Source organism: Rhipicephalus sanguineus, chromosome 9 (genome assembly GCF_013339695.2).
Source record: "Rhipicephalus sanguineus isolate Rsan-2018 chromosome 9, BIME_Rsan_1.4, whole genome shotgun sequence".
In the NCBI taxonomy this organism is placed as follows: Eukaryota; Metazoa; Arthropoda; class Arachnida; order Ixodida; family Ixodidae; genus Rhipicephalus; species Rhipicephalus sanguineus.
The window spans coordinates 27698287-27720755 of record NC_051184.2 but is presented as its reverse complement, the minus strand read 5'-3'; the positions used below and the strand labels follow the sequence as shown (position 1 = coordinate 27720755).

At 45.8% G+C, this 22469-nt stretch overlaps 1 protein-coding gene across 1 annotated transcript in view; it reads left to right on the top strand.

Moving 5' to 3' along the window:
• The window catches only part of LOC119404845 (uncharacterized), a 48396-nt gene that overhangs the window by 10015 nt on the left and 15912 nt on the right, over nucleotides 1–22469 (top strand). The window contains exons 3-10 of the mRNA XM_037671524.2: nucleotides 1752–1871; nucleotides 5771–5968; nucleotides 9626–9810; nucleotides 10723–10850; nucleotides 11447–11586; nucleotides 12758–12950; nucleotides 13741–13813; nucleotides 18399–19858. Coding sequence (XP_037527452.1) covers nucleotides 1752–1871; nucleotides 5771–5968; nucleotides 9626–9810; nucleotides 10723–10850; nucleotides 11447–11586; nucleotides 12758–12950; nucleotides 13741–13813; nucleotides 18399–19858 — 2497 coding nt within the window. The remainder of the gene's footprint in view (nucleotides 1–1751; nucleotides 1872–5770; nucleotides 5969–9625; nucleotides 9811–10722; nucleotides 10851–11446; nucleotides 11587–12757; nucleotides 12951–13740; nucleotides 13814–18398; nucleotides 19859–22469) is intronic.

The following is a 22469-nucleotide window of genomic DNA, read 5'->3' as shown; positions in this document are numbered from 1 at the left end:
ACGGCACATCGTTTGCTGCAGCGCGCGACAGATAATTAATTACAAGCTCCTCATTACCGACACAGCCTCAGTTTCGGTTTGAAAGAGCTCCAAAAACGACAAGCCGCCGGGTGCAACTATCACCACCTAGCGAGTGAAGCGCTCGGTCACGTGAGCATGCAGAACAGTGACGCATTTCCGCGCGGTCTGTCGTCGTCGGGCTCATCGTCGTCTGATGGCGACGATTTTCTTGCGGCGGGGATGGAAGGAATTTTCGACGTGGCGAATCACTTCAGGTTTGACCCGCTTCGTCGGAGCGATTCGTCGGGAAGCGCGTCAAAACAGAAATGGCGGCTACGACGTCATCATAACTTGTACCGTCTGCAACGGTTACAGTAGGGGAAGTAGGGGGGTCACCTCGGGTCACCTCCGAGGGTGTCAATGCACTAGGTGCGGCCTATAATGCTGGATCGCGCTCGCGAACTTCAAAATTCATATAAAATACCTTCCAAGCTTTATTCGCTGTCGATATTTTGCAGATGGTACACGCACGTACACGGGAATCGATCCAGCAGGCTATCTCGGCCGCGAAATTTTGTGTCAGTACCCCTTTAACACATCGCATGTGCCAATCATCCGCGCCGCTGCACTCAAATTTATTTCGCATCAAGCGAAGCATGTTTCTTGTTTCGGCGGATGTCGTCACCCATCGAGTAGCTGCGTCGACGCTGCCGCGATCACTGTGCGTGACGCCACGTTGTTTGGCTTAAGAAAATGGTCAAACCAGCCGATGTTGCAGGCTAGGTCAATTTAGCCCACCGCTAAGTCCAGAGAATCGGCCTTATCTGTCGATGTGACTGGAAGGGGCTCCTCTCGCACCAACGTTGTCTCGCACGATGCCACACATTCAGCGCCGTTTTGACGTCCGGAAACTTCGAGCCTCGAATCCTTTTCTTTGATTAGAGCTACCTTTCTTTGCAGCATCAGCGACTTGCTTTGCTTTGGTGGCGTTATCCTCACCACATCGCACGGCCGACGAAAAAATCCGCGCGACGTGCCTTGCGTAAATAAAATGCTGAAATCGCATCTCTGACGGTAAACAAAACGTGTACGACCCGAGCTATTTTGCAGGGCCTGCTTATGTGCACGTCTATAGCGTCACATGATGTGACACAGGGTTGCTCGACAAAGTTGGTATGCCGCTAGGTTCTGACTTTACTTTCGGGAACAGTGTCCACTTCGTCGTAAACGCGGCAGCCTCGCGCGAACCTTGTGAAACGTATGACATTTTGCCGCTAGTATTTTGTGAAACGGTTCGGCGGCGAAGTTTTGGTTCCATTCTCTGTTGAAATTTCGAGATAACCGAAAGTGGGCACGGAAATACTTCGAGATAAACGGCAATAAATACATTGCACCTATGGGAAATTGTTCGGTACCGCGGAAAACTTCGACTTAGCCGATTTTTCGAGATATGCGAGTTCGAGTTAACGAGGTATTACTGTACTGACATCAATAAGTCGTCGATCACCAATGGATTACGATGGGCAGATGTAACAAGGCCGTACAGATGCTTCAATTAAGTCTCTTTATGAGTGTAAAGATTCGTAAGATGTGACATCAACAAATGAACATGAAATAAATGTATGGCAGTACCTTTTGCTGCTGTAAAGGTGCATTTTAGTGTCTTTTAAAACACTGCCACCCCACTACTGCCTTGGAGCGTTAAAGCCCTGAGGCTTAATCAATACTCATTTCCTGTGCATAATCTGCAGGATGGAGACTTCAAAAAGATCCGCCGGCTGCTACAGAAGCACAGGGTCAACGTCAATGCCCGTGATCCATCTACAGGGAACACTGCTCTCATGGTGGCATCTTTGGTCCAAGACCCTGATGTAAGTGCCGAGTTTGTCAGATGTCTTTTCTTGCCTAAAAGATGCTTTCGTCTTTAGTAGGCTTGTGCGAATATTCGAGCACTTCGTATATTCGAACGAATATTACAGTATTCGAATTCGCTTCGAAACGAATTTAAATTGAGGAAATTTCGAAGTATTCGAAATGAACGAATAGACATATACAGTCAAACCTCGTTAATACGTACCCGCTTTAAACGTACTAACGGTTAAAACGTAGTTGCGACGAATCCCCGACCGAGCCCCATAGAGCCCCATGCATTCGCTGACCGCTTAAGCCGTAGTGGTTCGCCCTATGCCTACCGGTTAGTGCGTACCCTGCGCCCGAGATAACTTTTCGTGCCATAAAATTTTACTGCACCGCTGAAATTCTCGACGCCACAATGTGCCGCCAAAGGTTTTCCGTCTTTTCTAGAAGTGCGGAGATCGGTCGATTACCGATTCAGACTTCCGCGCAATTGCGGTGACGCCTTTGCACGTAAGCATCGGGAAAGAACGAAGGCGAGGCGGCGGCCACCGACGAACGCGCCAGCATGACTTATCGCCGACAACCTTATCACAATAAGTATCTTCAGCTATCTGCCCGGGCACGCGTGCAGCACAGCGCTACTTTAAGCCTACTGCACGCTTTTACTTGGCGACAACCTCAACGCGCTGGGCCGCCGATTGCTGCCGCCTTGTGTGGGGCTGTGTTCAACAGCGCACCGCTTTGTAGAAACGAAAGCAGATCGCTGTAGCGGAGTTGAGCATTGCGGGTCGCGGACGCCGCGAAACCTCGCTGCATTGACGCTGTCACGCTAAACTAAACGCACGCGTACGGTACAGCAAGCGTAGCGCTGTTGTAACCATATTGCATGCTTTTATGAGGCGACCACCCAACGCGCCTCCGTTCGCTGCCAGGACCGCTACAGCGTCGCGGAGGAAGCTCGACATCGCTGCGTTAACCGAACAAGCTACTCGCCGCATCTGTGCACGGTCTGGAACGAAGTGGGCACGAAGAACAATCCCACGACTGATGCGCGCGTGCGGTACAGCAAGCGGCCCGGTAGTGACGGCGTACGTGAGCCGAGCAGGCAACGCGCTGCACGCAACTACCCAGGAGACGATCGGCTCCATGCGGCCGTATTGCGTGTCAGTTTTCGTTTAGTAGCAGATCGCGGTACAGACGCACACACATATATTGCGGAATGCAGACACTGTCCGTTTTGTCGCTATGTCGGTCACTGTGTATCCCAGACCCTTTAATAGTATTGAAATGCTCTTTGGCGTGGCCACCGCTGCTATCGGGCAGTCGTGCGAAAGTGCTAGGATATTTTCTCCACTTTGGCAAAAAGAAAGAAAAGGCTTTGCGATGGGTACTTTAGACAATATTTGCTGTGGCACTCTATTTCTCTGCTGGCGGCGATGGCGTACGCCAGGAGAGGCAAATTTGTACTTGGTGGTTAATGCGTACTACCGTTTAGTGCGTAGTTATGCCGCGTTCCCGGCAGGTACATATTAACGAGGTTTCACTGTATAAGCCACACGTAACATCCTGTAAAGCTGGTTTCACTGCAGTGGGGGTGTGCTATACGGTGAATACACCTTTCCAGGAGAAATTTGCACTGCCGCGAAGCCTCACTTCAAGGTTAAATGAACACACAGTAAAACCTCGTAAATTCAAAGTGACTGGGACTGTGAAAAATCTAATTAGGCGGGTTTTCGAATTAACCAAACATACAAAGAACGAGATGCAAGGAACTTTGAATTACTGGAAGTAATTAGAGGTGGTCGTTTGCTGTGCCTGCTAGTTTGCAGCTACAAGGGTTATGTTTTCCAGCAATACCTGGTCCCAATTTTACCGCTAAACCGGGGTAACGGCGGGCTTCGCTGCTGCCAGCGCAAAAAAAAAAAAAGAAAAGGAGGAGGAAAAACGGTCTCGTGGTCAACTGAAATGCGTGCCTGCGGAAAAAAAAAAAGACGTGCTTCGCTGCAACACAGTGGTGACACGCGGGCAGCATGTCACCTGTTCCTTCGAGCGTCACCGCATCATGATGCGACCATTCGCCCATTCTTTCTGGTAAAATAAAGAATTTAATAATGACCAGTGCGACGGAATTCGCGATGTGTTCTAGGTGGAAAAGATGATCATTGAGGTTTTCGAACTGAGTTTTCGAACTGAGTTTTCGAAGTAGGCATTGCAGGCAAGTACTCCGCCAGCAGTGCAAGTGCGCAAATTGCCGGGACAACCGCCAATCGGAGGTTCGCATACATCACGAATTCCGTCAGACCGCCCTTTATTAACTTCTCTATTTTCCCAGAAAGAATGGGTAAATTATGAGACGCACTGACGTTGAGAGAAGCATGCGTCATGCTGCCCACGTGTCACCGCTGTGTTGCAGTGCAGCACGTCTTCTTTTCCGCAGGCGCACATTTCAGCTGACCACGAGACTGCTTCTTCTTCTTATTTTTTTTTCTTGCACTGCCAGCAGCGAGGCTGGGGTGCTCAACTTGTTACTCATTAGTATCGCTACAATGCATTGCCTTGTGGCTCCTAAGGGCCATCGTTTCTGCGGATTTGCGGCTAAATTGGGAACGGGCATTGCCACATGGCACCCAAAGTTTTCGAATTAACCGGGCTGGTACTGACCGCCGCTTCAAATTACCAACTCAAATTTACATTGCAAAATACGGGGCCGCAGAAATACTACTTCTAATTATGCAGGATTTCGAAATAACCGAGTTCGAATTAAGTAGGTTTTACTGTATTACCCTCACATCGATTCATAATTTTTTTAAGTTTAAAAGCTTGTTATACTGGCTTATATGCTCTAAGTATAGTAAATTTTAAAGTGTAACGTATTTTACATGCTATCACTTGCATTCTACCGAAAGCCGAATCCTGCTACTACTCAAAGTTCCTTCCACTTCCCTTTGAACCGAAAAGAATGACATGCATATGCGTTGTTTCAACTTTAAAAATATTGCACTGGTTAGTTGAGTCCTGACAAATATGCTCATTTTTCTTTATTATATGTAATATAAACTATTCGAATTCGCTTCGACATTCGCTTCGACCACATCACTATTCGCTTCGAATTCGCTTCGGACCTAAAATTTACTATTCGCACAAGCCTAGTCTTTAGAAAGTCCCTAGTATATAGTAATAGCGGAAACACCTTTACTGCTTGTATGAGTTTCTAGTGAGTACACTTCATTAGTAGGGATGGGCAGATACTAGTAAGTTTGAGGTTCCAAGTGAATAGTGATATGGTCGATTAATTTCAAATCAAATGGTTTGAATGGTACTTATCACATATGATTTTAAAAGATGAGAACTTTTCTCATGACCCAGCTAACTTGCACAATATATTTAAGAACTGGAACTAGACGTGTGCGTATGTCACTCTCTTGGTTCAAAGTGAAGTGGAATGAAGTTCAAACAGCGGCAGAAGTTGAATCTATAGTAATAGGGCGCAAGTTATAAACTGCACAATACGTTGCGTTTTAATATTTGCTATACTTAATGCATATAAGCCTGTATAGCACACTTCTAAACTTGAAATAATAAGTAATCGAGGTGCAGGTAATACATTCATTTAACCTTGAAGTGTGGCTTCACGGCATAGCAGCGCCACGCTGCAGTGGAACAACCTTTTCAGGGGGTGGTTACATGCAGTAAAATATTAGTCTATTAGTTCATTTCGAATAATTAAAGAAAAGTCATGTCGAAGCGAGTTGGAATATTCGAAGCGCTCAAATGTTCGCCCATGCCTAGGCCTTGTTAGTCGTTATCTCTGGTAACGTTATCTGACCGCAGCATCTTACCCATCAGATGCCACAAAGGAAGCTTGCTTCTCTCATCTCACACTTGGGACTTGTTCTCGTGCTTGTTCTTGCAGGCTATGAGTGAGCTGCTGCAGCACGGGGCCGACCCGACGCTGCACAGCTACACGGGCCAGAACTGCCTTGACTCACTGCCGGCCTCCCTGGTGCACCTGGTGCTAGGCTTTCCCGACTACTTGCTCAAGGAGAGCCCCCACAGAAGCAACGAGGAGCGACGACTCCTGCTCGCGGCATGGAGCGGCCAGCGGGACGATGTGAGAGCCTGTCCGTACTTTGTAGAAAACGTGTGTGCATGGGGCCATGGGGAACATGCATAAACTCGCTCTCCCTAGAAACCACGAAATTGTCCAAGAAATTGGGTAGCCAAAAAAAAAAAAAAATCCATTCCTTTTTACTGTTCTTGAGCTCACCTACTTACTATACTTATCAATGCAGTCACATCTGAAGTACAGTAGACTCCCAGTAAATGGATATCTCTTAACAGAATTTCTGCTTAAAGGGACCAGATGTTGGTGTAGTTCTTGTTGCGAGTTTTGCATGAACAAGCATTAAGGGGAGATGCGGGTCGAAAAAAGCGAGTTTTTTCAAAAATTATCGGTTCTTTGTTTTCACCTGCTTTGTTAAGATTAGTATCTCTACTGTTCCGAAAATAAAAATCAAAGTCGAGACTCAACTGGAAATGCGTTAAAATTGCGTCTAAAGAGCACAAGGTGGCTGTTAATCTTGACCGAAAGTGTGACGTCTTCTAGCGCCTCGCGGCCACTTGCCATTGGGGATTGCATGAGGAGATCTCCAAATAACCGCGGTTTCCCGTGCTGCAGATGCGCAAGAAATAATAAAGAAAGCATGCTTTTGCCGTGCTTTTCGAGTGCTGTGACTGGATTTTGAATCTTGTGGTACGGATCGGGGACTGCCATTGGCCACTGCACGCCTTGCGTGTTGCGAAGCCTGCTTCCAGGGTCGGTGTTTCATCCAGCTACGCAGCTGAACAACGTTTATCTCGCGTATTTATTTTCATCATGGACGAAGAAAACCATAGCAGGCGCAGTCACCGGCCAGTGAAGTTTCGTTCAATGAACAAATTTCGAGGAAGCCAGTGCAAATCAAAGCCAAACACTCGCCGAACGGCAAGTGCGTTTGCTGTCGCGAGGCCTAGCAATGGCGACGGCGATGCCAGCGATGCTTCCGACGAGTTTGCCGCGGCGTTCGAGTATGTCAGTGCCTCTCAAAGAGACGATCGGACTCTTCGACGATGAAGAAAGATCACGGTGAAAAGAGTCTTCCTTGATCGCTGACACAACAGCATTGAACATCCTCGTGGTCGGTGCAATGTGTCCAGCGTGTCACCATTCGGGAATACGCGTCTGGGAACCTGCTTACAAATGCAAAGGCGTCGTTTCTGGAACTACAATGCGAGAACAGTGAGTGCCCCAGAAGTATTCTTTCGATGACGTATACATTGCGGTGAGTTGCTTCGAGCAAGGAGGCCAGCATAGGGGCGGCGAGTGATGGACCGATCGCAAGCAGAACCTACGGCAGCGGGAGCTCGCGCAATAGCTACTCTGCTCGAAAGAGCTGTGAAGGAGAAACTTATGGCGCTGGCTCATTTTAGTGGCAGTGGCTACTAGAAGAACAATTTACCTCTTTTGTGTGCAATTTTGATCAGATTTCGTTACCTCTTTCATAAATAAACATCCAATTTTAACTTTAAACTTCGTTTTTCTCAAAACACACTTTTTGGCAACTTTTTCAGCGTGCCCCTCTTGTTTTTGGTACTTCTGGAGCTCCGATCTGCATGAAATGTTGCCCAAATTTTCTCTAATGTGTGAGGAGTGCAGTTATCTCTTCTAAATCTCAATATTATTTATGCATATTAGAAAATTTGCAAGTAATCATTTACTGGGGTCTGGGAAATAATGGATTTCCCATGTTTGAATTTCTCACGTCTAGTAAATATTTTCTATGCACTTTCTGGATAGTTTTCGGCACTCTATAGTTCAAATGGAACAATATGAGCCATTCATTGTCAAAATGTGTAGAAGTTTAAGGATCGAAAAACGGGGGCTAAAAGGCCTATGTTTTACACTTTTGCCAACTTGCAAGAAAACTAATTATATGTTTGAAATCAGCATAAAATGATCTACAAATAGTTCAAGTTTCATTGCTCTAGGGTGAATATTAAAAAAAAAAGTGTCTTCGAACCGCATCTCCCCTTAAATGGAATGACATGATTGGTTTTCGTTCTTGAACTCTGCACCCCCTGTTCATCTCTCAGTAAATGGAACACTGGTTTATTTTCCTGGTCCCTTCAGGTTCCATTTAACCAATGTCTAACTGTACCTCTCAAGGCTTTCCATTTAACCAAAGTCTTTGTTTGGTGCATTAATGCTTACAATATGTAGGGAGGTGGCGGTGGAGGGGGAGTTTCATGCCTCTATAATTGGGGAACAAATGTTCTCGCTTGCAACAGTGGCCCCTTTTTGTTCTTTGTATGCTTTGCTGCAATAGATCGTGCATGCTTCGTCACATAACACATCTGCAATGCTGTGAAGTGGCCTTTTGAGTACCACTACGGCTGGCCAGTGGATCGGCATGCGACAGCGCCAGTTCTAGGCTGCAAGATGAGCAATATGGCAGTGATAGTGGCTTCGGTTAAGGCCATTTCAGACAACAACTCATGGCGAAAAGTTTGAGTTACGAGACGACGAAGGGCTTCGGCATCTAAAAGTTTAGACGTTCACGTACATTAGGTGTGTAGGCTGTGTAGCGGTTCCTTCATGGCACATGACATATAGGGGTGTGGAATTATGAGGCGTGTTCGAAAAGTTGGTGTTCAACTGTGCAAATGTGTGCGTGTCTTTGTTGTGCATTGCTTCCTTTTCATTTCGCCATCCCGCGTGAGCGTTTATACCGACAAGGTCGTGTAGACAGTCCATCATGTACGTCGTGTGACTCCTGTGAGACACTAGAACACATAATTTTTGAGTGTCCCGCATTTGTTATGCAGCGAGCACTGCTCATCAAGGAATATGGACTTATTGGTCTAAAGTGTACGAACCTTGATGATTGCCTGTTCCCGAGGGGTTGTGCTGCTCGGCGTGACCAGGACCATCGAGCCCTACTTACTTTCTTAAAAAATACCGATTTGGCCTCGCGCGTATAGACATTTTTCCTTGTGACCACTTATTCGTGTTTACGTCTGTGTTATTTGTTTTTTTTTCTTACCTATTTTCTTTCCTTTCTCTTTCCCCCCATCTTCCTTTCCCCAATGTTTCCCCTATCCCAAATGAGCAGGCAGGCGTTGTGCCCCTTTAGGTGGCAGTTGTCAGCCTGTTCCCTCCCTATTTCCTCTGTGTCTTCGTGTTTTCTGTGTATTCAAACCAAATAAATAAATAAATACACCTATAGTCCGATACAACTTAAGAAGTCTGGAAAGGCCCCGCCCACGTAACCAAAGCACGGCAGCTGATGTATTCCACGACTAAATAGTCACCGGTCAATAAAGGCGGGGTCATCAGCCATCCGGCTTATGACGTCAGTGTGGAGCGTGTGCCCATTAGTGCAGGCTTGCGTGGATCCGCCCTTGAGGAGGAAATGCTGCAGATTTCTAAAGTTGTATCCGACTATAGAGTAGCATGCCAGGCTTGTGACTTGGCTCACCTCTCCAGACATCATTAAACTTCAACAAATGCATTGGTCGGCTAGGTGGCGCAAATCAGTAGTGCTTTTTTAGTGCAAAATGACGCCACAAGACAGAGGACACGACAGAGCGCTTCTTTCAACTCTCAGCGTTGAGAGAAGCACTTTGTCCTGTCTTCTGTCCTGCGGCGTCGTTTTGCAATAAAAAAGCACTATGCATCATTAAGCTTCCTCCTTGTACTAGCAGCTAAATGTGACTATTTCCTGGCTAGGTCCAACACCTGTTGACCCAGACCGGAAATGGAGGTCTGGACATCAACTGCACTAATGCAGAAGGTTCCACACCACTGGTGCTTGTCTGCCGGGACCTGGCCACCTTCCAGGAACTCGCCTCTGCAAATGTGCTACGCTCATACGACCCGTTGGGTGTGATACGGGTTCTGCTTGACCATGGAATGTGAGTGGCTGCTGCTGTTGTCTGTGTTGACCAAACAGGACAGGCAGTTATTCTTGCATTTCTATGTGTCTATGGGAAGATGTGTCGATGAAAGCGGGGCAGGGCTTCATTGTGGTTATTTCTGTGAACGTACTCCGGCCCTGCAAAGGCCATTGCAGGAGTGGCTACGTGTCTAAAAGTATGCACTTCAAAGGAGAAACTATGTTTTGCAGTTGTAACTCGCAATAATTGAAACTTCGGGAAGCTTGGGTGTATTGGTGATTCTTCACAAAGCAAACACAGCGTGAAATAAATGGGGACAAGAAAGACACACACACACACAGAGCTGTGTGTGTCAGTATTTATTGTCCCTGTTTAATTTTTGCTGTATTTGTTTGGTAATTAATTAATTCTATCTAATTCGAATGTTTATTTTGAAACACTGGTGAGCTCACCATATTTTCCTGTAAACTTTAATGCTACTGTTCTCAATATTTCTAGATAAAAATTTGGAGGGAGACATTGAATTGAGCGGGTCTGTGTCAAATTAGATCATAGGGTTTAATGTCCCGAAGTAATGTACATGCTATGAGGGAAACCTGGCACTTTGGCTTAATTTTAACCAGCTAAGGTTCTTTAACATGCATCAACATCTAAGTGCTTCTACATTAAACCCTTATCAGACTGTGACCATGATGGCAGCACACAGCACTCAGAAGCAGAATGCCTTAGCTAGTGAGACATGCCGTTCATAAACGTAGTTGAACGGGTGGAGTGTACAGAAATACAGTTTAGGTCGGCAACGGTCTGGTGGAAGTTAGAAGTTATAGCGGTGATTTGGTGGCCCACACCACCTAATAATCTTTGTAAGGCTCATAAATGCAGTTATCCGTAATCTTTGTTGGTTCGGTCCTCTTCCCTACGGTTGCGCAGACTCATTCACCGTGATGTCAACCATCAGGACCGGCAGGGCAGGACAGCCTTGCACTATGCTTCCCACACTTGCTGCGAGCACACAGCACCGGTCATTTCCCTCCTTCTTCAGAACGAGGCCAAAGTTGGTAAGGGCATGATGCAAACTGTGAAGCATTTCCTCAATTACCTGACAGTCCCTTCAGGCTCTGTGTCTACGATTATACGCTCCAAGGAAATGTGTTCTTGTTTCCAATGTAGATAATGACACCTGAAAAGTGTTTCTTGAATCTCAAGACAGGTATGACAAGACATTTAATTACAGCTGTGCTGCAAAATCAGTGTTTCCGAAGAGTATTAGGGGAAAAAAAACAATGAAAACATGGTAGATAAATTTCAGAGCAGTTGCCGTAAGAACTAGTGTGGGATCATATAGCAACTAACCTTTGTTTGTGGTGATATAAACGCTGATCTGTATTCACACTGCACATTGATTAAGATCTCTGAACAAGCGCAAGGAAATGTCACTTCGTAATTCTGCTTGTGTAACAGTTAGACCTCTAAACACTGAGTCATCCACCAAGGTTGTTGGAAAAGCCTGATGATTAATGAATGACAAATGTTGCAGTGAATTTTAGCTCTAGCCTGAAGCTGAGCTTCTGCTAATATCAAAGGGCCACATTTATTACTGCTGCGACACTTCATTGTATAATGTTCCGAGGGCTGCGTCCTTTGTACTTTGCAGACATCAAGGACAAGCATGGCTTCTCGTCACTTCATTTTGCAAGCCAAGCTGGCTCGGTGGATGCCATACAGCTTCTGCTAGATGCCGGGGCTGATCCTAGTGCAACAGGCCTTGGAGGAATTGCACCACTTCATCTTGCAGTGAGCTGAAAAGCTTTCATTCTTGCTTGCAAGCAGCTTGCCAATCATCGCTGCAGCCTATTACAGCAGGGTTATTCCATGAGAGATTGAACATGCATGTCCGCTTGATATTTTTGTTTTGTCTTTTTTAATGTGTTATGTAGCCATGTGTAGCACGGAACTGAAAATTTAATTCCAGAAAAATGTTCCCAGCCTTCCAAAAGATATATGAAGGTGGTGCAGGCATCCCGCTATTGCTCACTACAGTATTTTCTGATTTCATAGCCAAATTTAAGAGGAACTAAAAGTTTTGTTAAAAATGAACTTGACAAAAGTGTTGTACATAGAACAAAGTCTTTGGAATATTCTTGCGAAAACTTGTCTTCTTACAGGCATGTAAAATAGTTAAATAAATAAGTTTTTTCACAAAATAAAATAAGAACTCCGGTCCTAATATAAACAAATGTTTTGGATGGAAGTTCGCTTCTGTCAGTCAAAACATGGGGGTAATATTATGTTGCCTCATTGCTTTGTTCACAAAATAGAACAGGCCAAAGTGACCTGTACTGAGCATGCTGGCTTCAATGCCTTTACTTGTTGCTTTTCAGTTTGTACTGTACATAAATCTACAGTTTCAATTATTTTGCTGCAGCAGAACTTCTCTCTGGTAACTTGTCTGTAAGAAAAACGTATTCTAAGATTTTATTTGTGTTTATAGTGTGTGCGGGTGGGGGGGGGGCTCCCGCCCTTTATACTACAACACGTACACAGTGCTGCCTAAAACTTCAACTTACCCCACCATTATTCACATGTAGTGAAGTCGGACCAGATGGTAATCATAGCATCAAATAACTTCTAAGCAAATTTAGTAGAAGCATAGCATAATTAATTTATAAGCAAAATAGTAGTAGCTTAACGTGCAGTACAATATGTTTATTCGTTCGGTTCGAATATACTTCGATATTTCAGAAATTTCAAATTCATGTCCAAGCGAATCCAAGCACTAATATTATTTCGAATATTCGGACAGGCGTACTCATTGTGTCACCGGGAGTCATCAGTGACTCGATGGTTAACAAAAACAATCCACGAAGTTGAACAAGTCCGCCAGGGATCACATACCTTTCACCTTTTGTGATGTCTTCCGTGGTTCCCGCATGAGATGGCAGCCGGTGTGGCACGGTCTTCGCAGGCATCAGCTGGCAAGATAGCTGCAGTGCGGCTACTCCTGGAGCGTGGTGCTGACGTGCTGAGCTTTGCTCAGGACGGCAAGTCACCCCTCTGCTGCGCGGGCAGCACCGATGTGTACAGCGTGCTGAGGAGAGCCGTCGAGAGCGCCCTCTGCGAGAGGGCAGACAAACTTCGGCTCACACCCCTGGAGCACGGTGAGCATATTTTCGTTCAGCATAAAGTAAAATACGTAGGTCAATAAATCACCATGGAGGTGATGTTTTAAACCCAAGGCGCTGGTACTGAAAAAATACTATCGGTGCGTTCTTATATTCGTTTCTACAACAGGTAGCTGACAATATTGCAGACACAGTAAGTATTTTATGTCGATTTAGGTCTTATGCCTTTATACTGTACGATAGAGCTGTGTACCACTGGTTGAAAGGTCATTAAGGCGAAAGCCTTAATGGTGACGTCATCGTGATGTCTCAGATCACCAAAATTTGTGACGTCACTATGACGTTGTATAACATGACTTCACATGATGGCATCACCACATGATATCGTCGCTTAGTGAAAGGTGGGCCGATCACGGAGAAAGTGCAAAACCAGGTGAAGCGCAGAAAGCTTGCAATGCTCCGATCCTAGAGGCAGTGCACGCCACGTTAGGTGCAGAAAGCTTTTGAAGGGGCCGGGGAAAATCGATACATCGACTGTGAAGAAAAACAAGACGACGACTTTTGCCTGCGAGTTGTCTTAGTCTAATGCAAAGGGTACTCCGTGAGTTTTTCTTGTTAACTTATGTCAATCTTGAACTTGCCTGTTTGCCCACCTATGCTGACACAATAGTGAGTTGGGTCGTGTGGGTCGCATGAGCACAGTGTGAATTTAATGAAGCTGTAGATGCAGGTGTTGTTGATAGATGCCTGTAAGATGAGAGCTGTTAGATGTTATTCACATAGGAATTAGTACATTTTAGTGAGCCTTCCTCTCTATTTAATGCAGAAAAACGAAAGCTGGGTCAACTCCTCTTGCAGTCAAGAAATGTTTCTGCTCCAGGAGAACAGAGCTCACCTGGGTAAGACCCTTTCCCATCTTACTTGACCCTTTGCACCATTATGGGGCCTAATTGTTTCCAGCACTATATTTTTTAGGGTGCACTAATGCTTGCAGGGGATGTAATCAAATTCGGTTGAAGAAGAAGAACGGAAACTTTATTGTCAAATCAATGAGATTTGAGTCCGGCGTCTTTTTAGTGGGCCTGGGCACCCACCGCGGACGCGGTTCCGAGACCTTGTCTCGAAGCGGCTTCCTTGGCACGCTGGACGACCCAGAGTTGTGCTGTCAGGTTCGAGCTGAGCAGTGCGGTCTTCCAGCGCGAGTGGAGGCTGGCGGTGGAAGAGACGGATGAATCAGCACTGTTCGATTTGTCTATTAAGCCCTGACACTCCCACAACATGTGGCTAAGCGTGGCAACCTCGCCACACGAGCTGCATCTGTTTGTAGTGTAAATATCTGGATACATGGCGTGCATGAGTCTGGGGTTTCTGTACGAATCTGTTTGTAATTGTCTGTAGTGTACCGCTTGCGTCCTGTTTAGCCTATCGTGAGGGGATGGATATACGCGTCTCTGTAACTGGTAGTGTGTCGTGATATCATGAAACCTGGTCATACGATCCTCCCACGCCCAGAAGTTTGCCGTACTCCGCGGGGGCTCTTGTTCCTCCGGTGATGCTCGGTGAGTGAGGCCTCGAGCAAGATCGTCCATTTCCTGTTAGTGACACTTTGTAATATAATCTCTATAAACAAATTACCCTTTGTGGCACGTATTATGATTGACTCACTTCAATTGCATGAAATTTACATAATTTGATGCCATGGTTCTGGAGACCAAATTTAAAGCAAGTGGAAGTGTTGGAATGAGTTATAGTGTATTTTACAGCAATTTATTTTAATTAAAATGTAAATAGTTATCTAACTGTTGTACAGTCATTCATGCTATATTTCTTCATAAACCGAATTCAACAACCCACTCAAATTACATGCGATAGTTATCTGGTGGCAACGAGCATTCCTAAAAAGTAGGGGTGCGTGAATATTGGAACTTTCGAATATTTTTCGAATAGTGTTTGCTATTCTGTTCGATTCGCACCGGAATTTTACTATTCGAAGTATTCGAACCTCCGGAAAACAGATATAACTGTTTATAATAACAGAAAATAAATATAACGACGATAAATTGTCGTTCAGAGTGCTTGGTCTTGCGTTTCGGGGTGCCGATGTGCGAAACTGCTAGCCACTTCCACCAGTTCTGAGCGGTCGCTGCACGACGAGCTTGGCCGGTGAGTCCTCTGCCGATGCGTAAAATGCCCACCCATGGATCCGAGGAGCCAGCGGGCAATGTCAGTCGTTGCTTGCGACGAAGCAGGTAGCGGCTTCTTCGCTTTCGCATGTGCACTAGCGCATGTGAGTTAGGCCTAGCCACGTCTCCGAGCAGTAAGCTCGATCGCGGTGTGCGCGGCCACAGTGCTCAGTGTTTCAAAATATGCCATTTTTGATCGCGAGTACAAAGAGTCGTTCTGCGGTAGTCTTCGGCACCAGGTCCAAGGTACCGTGCTAACAGACATGCCCGCGAAGTTCAGATTCATCTCGTACATCGTGGCGCTGTGAGCGGTGTTAGGCCTAGCCACGACTCCGAGCAGTAAACTCGATCGCGGTGTGCGTGGCTGTGGTGTCCGATCTTTCAAAGTACGTCATGCTCGATTGCGAGTGCAAAGAGTCGTCCCGTGATGGTCTTCATCACGAGGTCCGAAGTGCTGATGAGCAGTACCTCCATCCGCGGGTCGGTTCGAGACGTGCGTCTGTGATATTCATGACAAGCGCTGCGCATTATCATAATCTGAGGATGACAAGCGCTGCGCATTATCATAATCTGAGGATTGAGCTTTCACTTGCAGCTGCCCCGTGCTAGCAGACATGCCTGCGAAGTTCAGATTCGTCTCGTACATACATCATGGCACTGTGAGCGTTGTTAGGCCTAGCCACGACTCCGAGCAGTAAGCTCGATCGCGGTGTGCGTGGCTGTGGTGTCCGATGTTTCGAAGTATGTCATGCTCGATCGCGAGTGCAAAGAGTCGTCCCATGATGGTCTTCGTCACGAGGTCCGAAGTGCTGATGAGCAGTACCTCTAACCACGGGTCGATTCGAGACGTGCGTCTGCGATATTCGCGATGTGCAAGCAGCAGACGACGCTCTCCCAGGGCAAGATCGGACCAATGGCTAGCCATGGTGGAGCAACTTGGTGGACGCAACCAATTGGAAGCCTCGTAACGAACTTTGAACATTTGCTATTTGTCTGCTTCTTTCCAAGTGGAGGAGCTAGCTGAAGCGGGAAATTTGTACACAGAGAAACGCTCTTTTCATCGAGTGCAAAATGGCAGCGCCCAGTTGCGCCATTGCGGAGCTATAATTTTTTTGAAGGACGCTGTCTTTTTTTGTGATTTCTACGATGATTTTCGCCACGTCAGCAGGCGCAACAAATCTTTACAGCATTTCTAGGTAGTTTTCAGAGAATATATTTTGGAATATGATAGAGAAAGGGCTGCATAAACTGAAAATGTGATTTTTGAAAAAAATTTATTATTTTTCTCGCAATCACCTGGCGTCCGCAAAAGCCGTGCACAAAAAACAAGTGATCTCTCCTACTGGTGCTGACGCTGGCACCAACGTGTAAAGTGATGTCAACACCACTTTGATTGTACTAAATCATGTAAATACTAGGCTTGTGCGAATATTCGAGCACTTAGAATATTCAAACGAATAATACAGTGTTCGAATTCGCTTCGATTCGATTTTAAATTATTGAAAATTTCAAAGTATTCGAAATGAACGAATAGGTGTATATTAGTCCGCTTATAACCCCCTGCAAAGGTAGTTTCACTCTAGTGGAGGGGTGCTATACCGTGAATACATCTTTCCTGGAAAAATCCGCACTGTCCGCCTGTAACCTCCTGTAAAGGTGGGTTCACTGCAGTGGAGGGGTGTTATACCATGAATACACCTTTTCACGAAAAATTCGTACTGCCACGAAGCCCACTTCAAGGTTAACCCATATATGCCCAGTCTCCTACATATAGGACGCTTCTTTGATGCACTCTAACATCGCTATTTCTTTAGCTGATGACTAGCGCCACCTGCAGCACATCAAGCAGGTCTCATTCTCAACGTGTGCAAGCCTAGACATTGCTTGCTTTTCATGCTGCCACTTGCCGACCTCTTGTCTCCGGGCAAACGCGTGCTTTTTGAGAAAGACATCATGGAGAGGAAGAAGTGCAATGTCGGTGTGCACGTGAAATGTTTCAAGGTTTACCACACCCGCACATAGCACCCCTCATGCCCAGTGTCCTATATGTATAGGACGGCTTGAAAAACAGTGTTGCGTTTACCTGGCAGTAAATAAAGAATTTGTGCTTTCTTTTGAGGGTAGAAGTACACTTTTTGTGAAAAAAAAATATTTGTTTTGTCAATTTTTCTGAGTTTGGGCATATATATGGGTTAAATGAACATATTACCCTCACATCGATTCATCGTTTTTTAAGTTTAAAAACTTGTTATACCGGCTTATATGCTCCAAGTATAGTAAATTTTAAAACGTAGCATATTTTACAGGTTATTTTTGCATTCTACCGAAAGCCAAATTCTGCTACTATTAAAAGTTGCTTCCACTTCCTTTGAACCAAAAAGAATGACATTTGCACATGCTTTGTTACAATTAAAAAAAAAACGTTGTGTTGGTTGGGTCATGACAGATACGCTTATTTTTCTTTATAAAACATGTGATATACACTATTTGAAATTATTCGACCAAAATCACTATTCGCTTCGAACCTAAAATTTACTATTCGCACATGCCTAGTGAATACTAAACGCAATGTGGTCTCCACATTTTCTCATTCTTTATAAGACATCTAGGGAACACGACTTGGCATCACCACTCCGTTGCTTCATCAATCTAGCCAAAAGTAACACTTTCATGTTCCTACCTCTTAAGAATATGCTTATGGATCCCCTGCAACTTATTTTCTGTAATTTAGCTTGGAAGTATTAGAAAAATATTCGAGAAATATTCGAAAATTGTTCGATTCGCACTCGAACTTTATTATTCGAATTTGCTTCACACTCAAAATTTTGCTATTCGCACAGCTCTACTAATAAGGGAAAAGAATATTTTGAACTCCCCGTCAATATGCTCCATGTCCAACATCTCGTTAAAAGCAGTGCTGCCTTTACCAAAGCGATCGTGTGTAGCAAAATATTTCAACCATAAGTGGTATAATGGAACATTAGACAGCAAAAATGCTTGATTTACTATTATCTGAGTAGTCGTAGTCTCTTCCTTGCCAATAGTTCACTGAAATGGCAAAAATAAGTTGCGTCTCCAAATGAGGATGCAGTGTCACAAAGGGATAAGTGGTGCAAGTTGTTAACGATATCTCCTGGCTTGCCTCTACGTCATGTCCTAGTTTATAATTGAGCTATGAAAGTGTTCAGCCATAGTCTATTTTCACACTCTTCAACAGTTGTCTATTTTCCTAATGATTCATCATTAATGACGTGACTACACAAGTCTCCCGTGCCCTGACAATCACTTGGCTCTCTTGCAGCAGCTCCACTGCCAAGGAGGAGGGCTCCAGTAGCAGTGACAAAGAGCCTAGCGAGCCAGAGGCGGAAGCAGTGCTGAAGACGAAAGCGAGCTCGCACTCTGTACTGCGCGGAGGGGACCCGTCGCTGTCGGCGTTTCGTCGCTACCAGCCACCAAACCTGCCTTCCCACCACATTCCGGGCTGGCGGCAGAAGTCGTCTCACGGAGGCTCCCACTTCATTCCCGTGCGGCCGCGTGACCACTCGTCCGACGACGAGCTGCGGCATGGATGGTGTGCCGAAGGCACGCTCGAAAACAACAGCTATCATCGCCAAAAGACCATGCCTTCCAACACGCCCTTGGAGCTTCCCTTAGATCCACACTCTGCGGCGTCTGTTGTGGTTGAGGCCAAGAATGGCATTAACTCTGCGTCCGAGAGTGATAAGAAGGTCGAGGAAAACATCCTGGAAGCACGGACGGAGAGTCCACTTGCGGAGTCGGCTCGTACAGCAGCCTGGGTCTTCGGGGGCAGCACCGAAAATGTGGTGCCGAAGGAGATGTATGCAAAGGTGCGGCCCAAGCATCGAGCAGGAGGAGGAGGCGGTGGTGGTGGTGGCGGCGACAGTTGTGACTCTGAATCTGGTGATGACGAGCACAAGCAGTCTGCGTCGCGGAAGCGACCCTCTGCAGCAGCGCAGAGGCGGAAAAAGACACAACACTATGCCAAAAACTACCACCTCAGCCGGCTCAAACTGCGGCCCGAACTGACAGGGCGCAGCATCCCAGACGTGGCGGCCACAGTGCCGCCCAAAACCATTTCCGCGGGGCGGCAGCAGTCGGACGTGTCGCTGGGGGCTGCGGAGGATGCCAGCCAGCAGAAGGCACCCGTGACGTCGTCCGCCGTGCCGATAGCGGCGGCACCTGCGCAGCCCAAGTTTTCGCTGATCACGAAGAGCAAGGAAGGCGGCCACCTGCGACCCAATGGATCGCGCATGCCGGTGCCGAGCACCAGGGGACTCATGAGCAAGTTCCTGCCGCCGTGGGTGACGCGCGATGACGTGTCGTCGCACCTCTCATCTGCATCTTGGGTCTACCTGCCCTCCCTCTCTCCGGAGGAGGGCGGAGACGAGCCACCACGGCTGTCGCTGCCACGAAAGGAAGAGGCCCCCGATGTGGCCAAGCCCAGCGAACCTGCGGCGGCGGCAGCAGCGGCACCATCGACGACGTCATCCACAACGGCGGCGAAATCGGTCCGTCCCGAGGGAACGCACACGTTGACCTGTGGCAAGCGGGGGAGCGGTGGTGGGACAGAGGGTTCTGCATTCCACACGGTCAGCGCCAAGGGGAAAGGTTCGGCGGCTTGTCAGCACGTGCCACCGGAGCAGCCGCGCGCGCCCGTGCCGCCGCTGCCTAAGAACCTCCATGACATCCCTGCATTTCCTTCGGGACCCCCGTTTCCCTGGATCAAGGGAAAGCTCATTGGTATGTTCTCACTCTGGGCTGATGGATTAACACTTAAGTCTGTGTTAAAGCACTACAGTCAAACTAATAAATATAAAATGAATTATCGGTTATGACAAACTAAATTATTAATAACCTTGCCTTTAATACAGTGCTAAGATATATGTTTATAATGAATTTTTGGATAAAAAGAACTTGTATTTTGGTGTCAGACGCGACTGTGATGCAAAGTATAAGAATAGTGCGTTCTGAATCAGTATACTCTCTAGCTTGGCACACAGCAATTTTGGCTGTTTTCGTTATTCATATTTGCCTTCAACATAATCGTGAATTAAGCCTTGCACATTTCCTCCATTGTTGACCTGTGCAATGTATTCCTACTACGTATTATGAGGATGGCCAGTAAAGCATAGAGTTTCCTACAATTACCTATACACTGAAACCTCGGTATAACGAACACAGATATAGCGAATTATCGGTTATAATGAAGTAAATGAAGAATAGTCTTGTCATAGATACAGTGTTACAAATAAACGTTTATAACGAATTTTCGGGTATAACGAAGTTATTTTCGTAGAAGATGTGACTGTTTTAATGAGGTTTGAGTATAGTCGGGTACAACTTTAGAAGGCAGTTGCATTTCCTCCTCAAAGGTGGATGAACACAAGCCTGTACCAATGGGTGTGCACTCGGGACTGACGTCATGAGCGGGACGGCCGGGGACTCCGTTTTCGGAGAACAACGGCGCGTGCATGAGCGGGACTATTTCTTTGATTGTCTTAGGTTGTATCCGACTATAGAGGGAACTCTGGCGCTGCGATCATTCAGCCACCATGGGAATGACGGGTAGTACACGTATTTGCCTAATCTTCGTGCTTACGGCTTCGAACGCACTTGTGGCTTTGTTTATTGCTGTGTTTTAGCGTTCGTTTCAGATAAAAGAATGGACCGTTGTGAACTTCCTGACCAGATTTGAACTGGTGAGCCTAAAAAGGTGACAGTGGTGAAGTGGAACTGCTGACTTTTGCTGAACTTCGTCTTGCGACAAAGCGGATGCAGGCGACGCAGAGCTAAACGGAGCCGAAATAACGAAGTTTAGACAAATCCGTGTACTACCCATCATTCCCATGCTGGCTGAAGCGCCTTGCATTGCAGCTCCCATAGAGACTAGCGCCAGAGTTCCCTCTAGTGTATCTATAGGAAAGTCTATGCTGTAAAGAACTCAAGACTTTGTTGGAATTATGTAGAAACCACAGCTAAAGGCTAAGGCACGTAAATAGCTGCCCATAAGTTTTTCATTCTCTTAAGAATTTTTTCTCTCTAACACTATGATTTTCTGCCTTTCTTGATGTATGTACTGTAGTGGTGTGTGAATAGTGAAATTTCATCTCGAATCGAATTAAAATCGAGTAGTGGCCAGAAATATTGAATATCGAATACAAAATATTTTATTGAAAATTGAAAGAAAGAACAAAGAAATAAAATCTGCTCGTGTCCTTGCGCACACAACGCGGTAAGTGACTGTTACCGAAAGGCTACAAAATGTCATGCAGAAGTGCAAGCTATTCCAAATGACCTCTCTTCAGGTTCTCTCGCCATGATGTTACGGAGTTTCCTGCAGTTGAAAACATGCGCTCACTGGGCACCTCAGTAGCTGTAATGGGGAAGGTATCTCTAAGCAATTTTGGCAATACATGGATAAAGTGCAGCTCATGCTTCTTCCAGTATTTCAAAAGATCATCTTTGTTGGGATCAGGGGCTCATAAAAGGATTTTTGAGCCTCTTGACTATATGGCCTTTATGTGTGGAGATGACATAATGTCCTTGAAAATAAACGGGTGCTCACTTTTGAACTAGGATATCGGTGAAAGTTTTAAGGGGGGACGTGGCTTTCGGTACCAACTTTCTTATTTCTTCATGGATTTTGATGAAAATTGGCACACTTATTTGAAATGTTGTTTTAATGCTACTGTAGAAATTTCATGAATATATCTTTACAACTTTTTGATTTACAATATATTTCACCTTCTGTTCTTGTTCCGAGTCTGACTCGCTTAAAAAATGCGATAGGAAACTCGTTCAAAGTGCTATGCATTGTAAGATGTCTGATTGCGGGCGTGACATTCTTAGATTTTTTTATTTGCAACAAATTTTTTTTTAGTTTTCATTTTTCATGAGGTGACTGCGCAACAGGCATCGAGGCTTTGTGCAACTCGTCAAATAGCTAATTATCAAAACGCCATACTGAAAAAGCAAGAATGTCACGCCCTGAACTGTGCTTCAAGGAATATGGAACAAAAAAACGGAACTGAAATAGACCCAGCGGCCAGTGAGAAATCAGCGGAACAAGCGAAGCAGGAAGCAAGAAAAGTCGTTTTGAGAAAACGGCTTTTAAAGTTGTACCAACGATATTACTTCATCAAAAGGCACTCGGGTCGTAATCTTTTGAGTCCTTCGTAATGTGCACTTTCTTGAGTGCCCTGTCTTTAGTTTGAGGTGCCTTGCTTCTCTAAAACACAAGAAGATTGTGATCTTTAAGGTGTTTTATAATGTTGGACCTCCTGCACATGTGGCCTTTCATCGGTTGTGCCTTTGTTTTCTTTTTTTTAATCCTTTTCTGATATACAAAGAA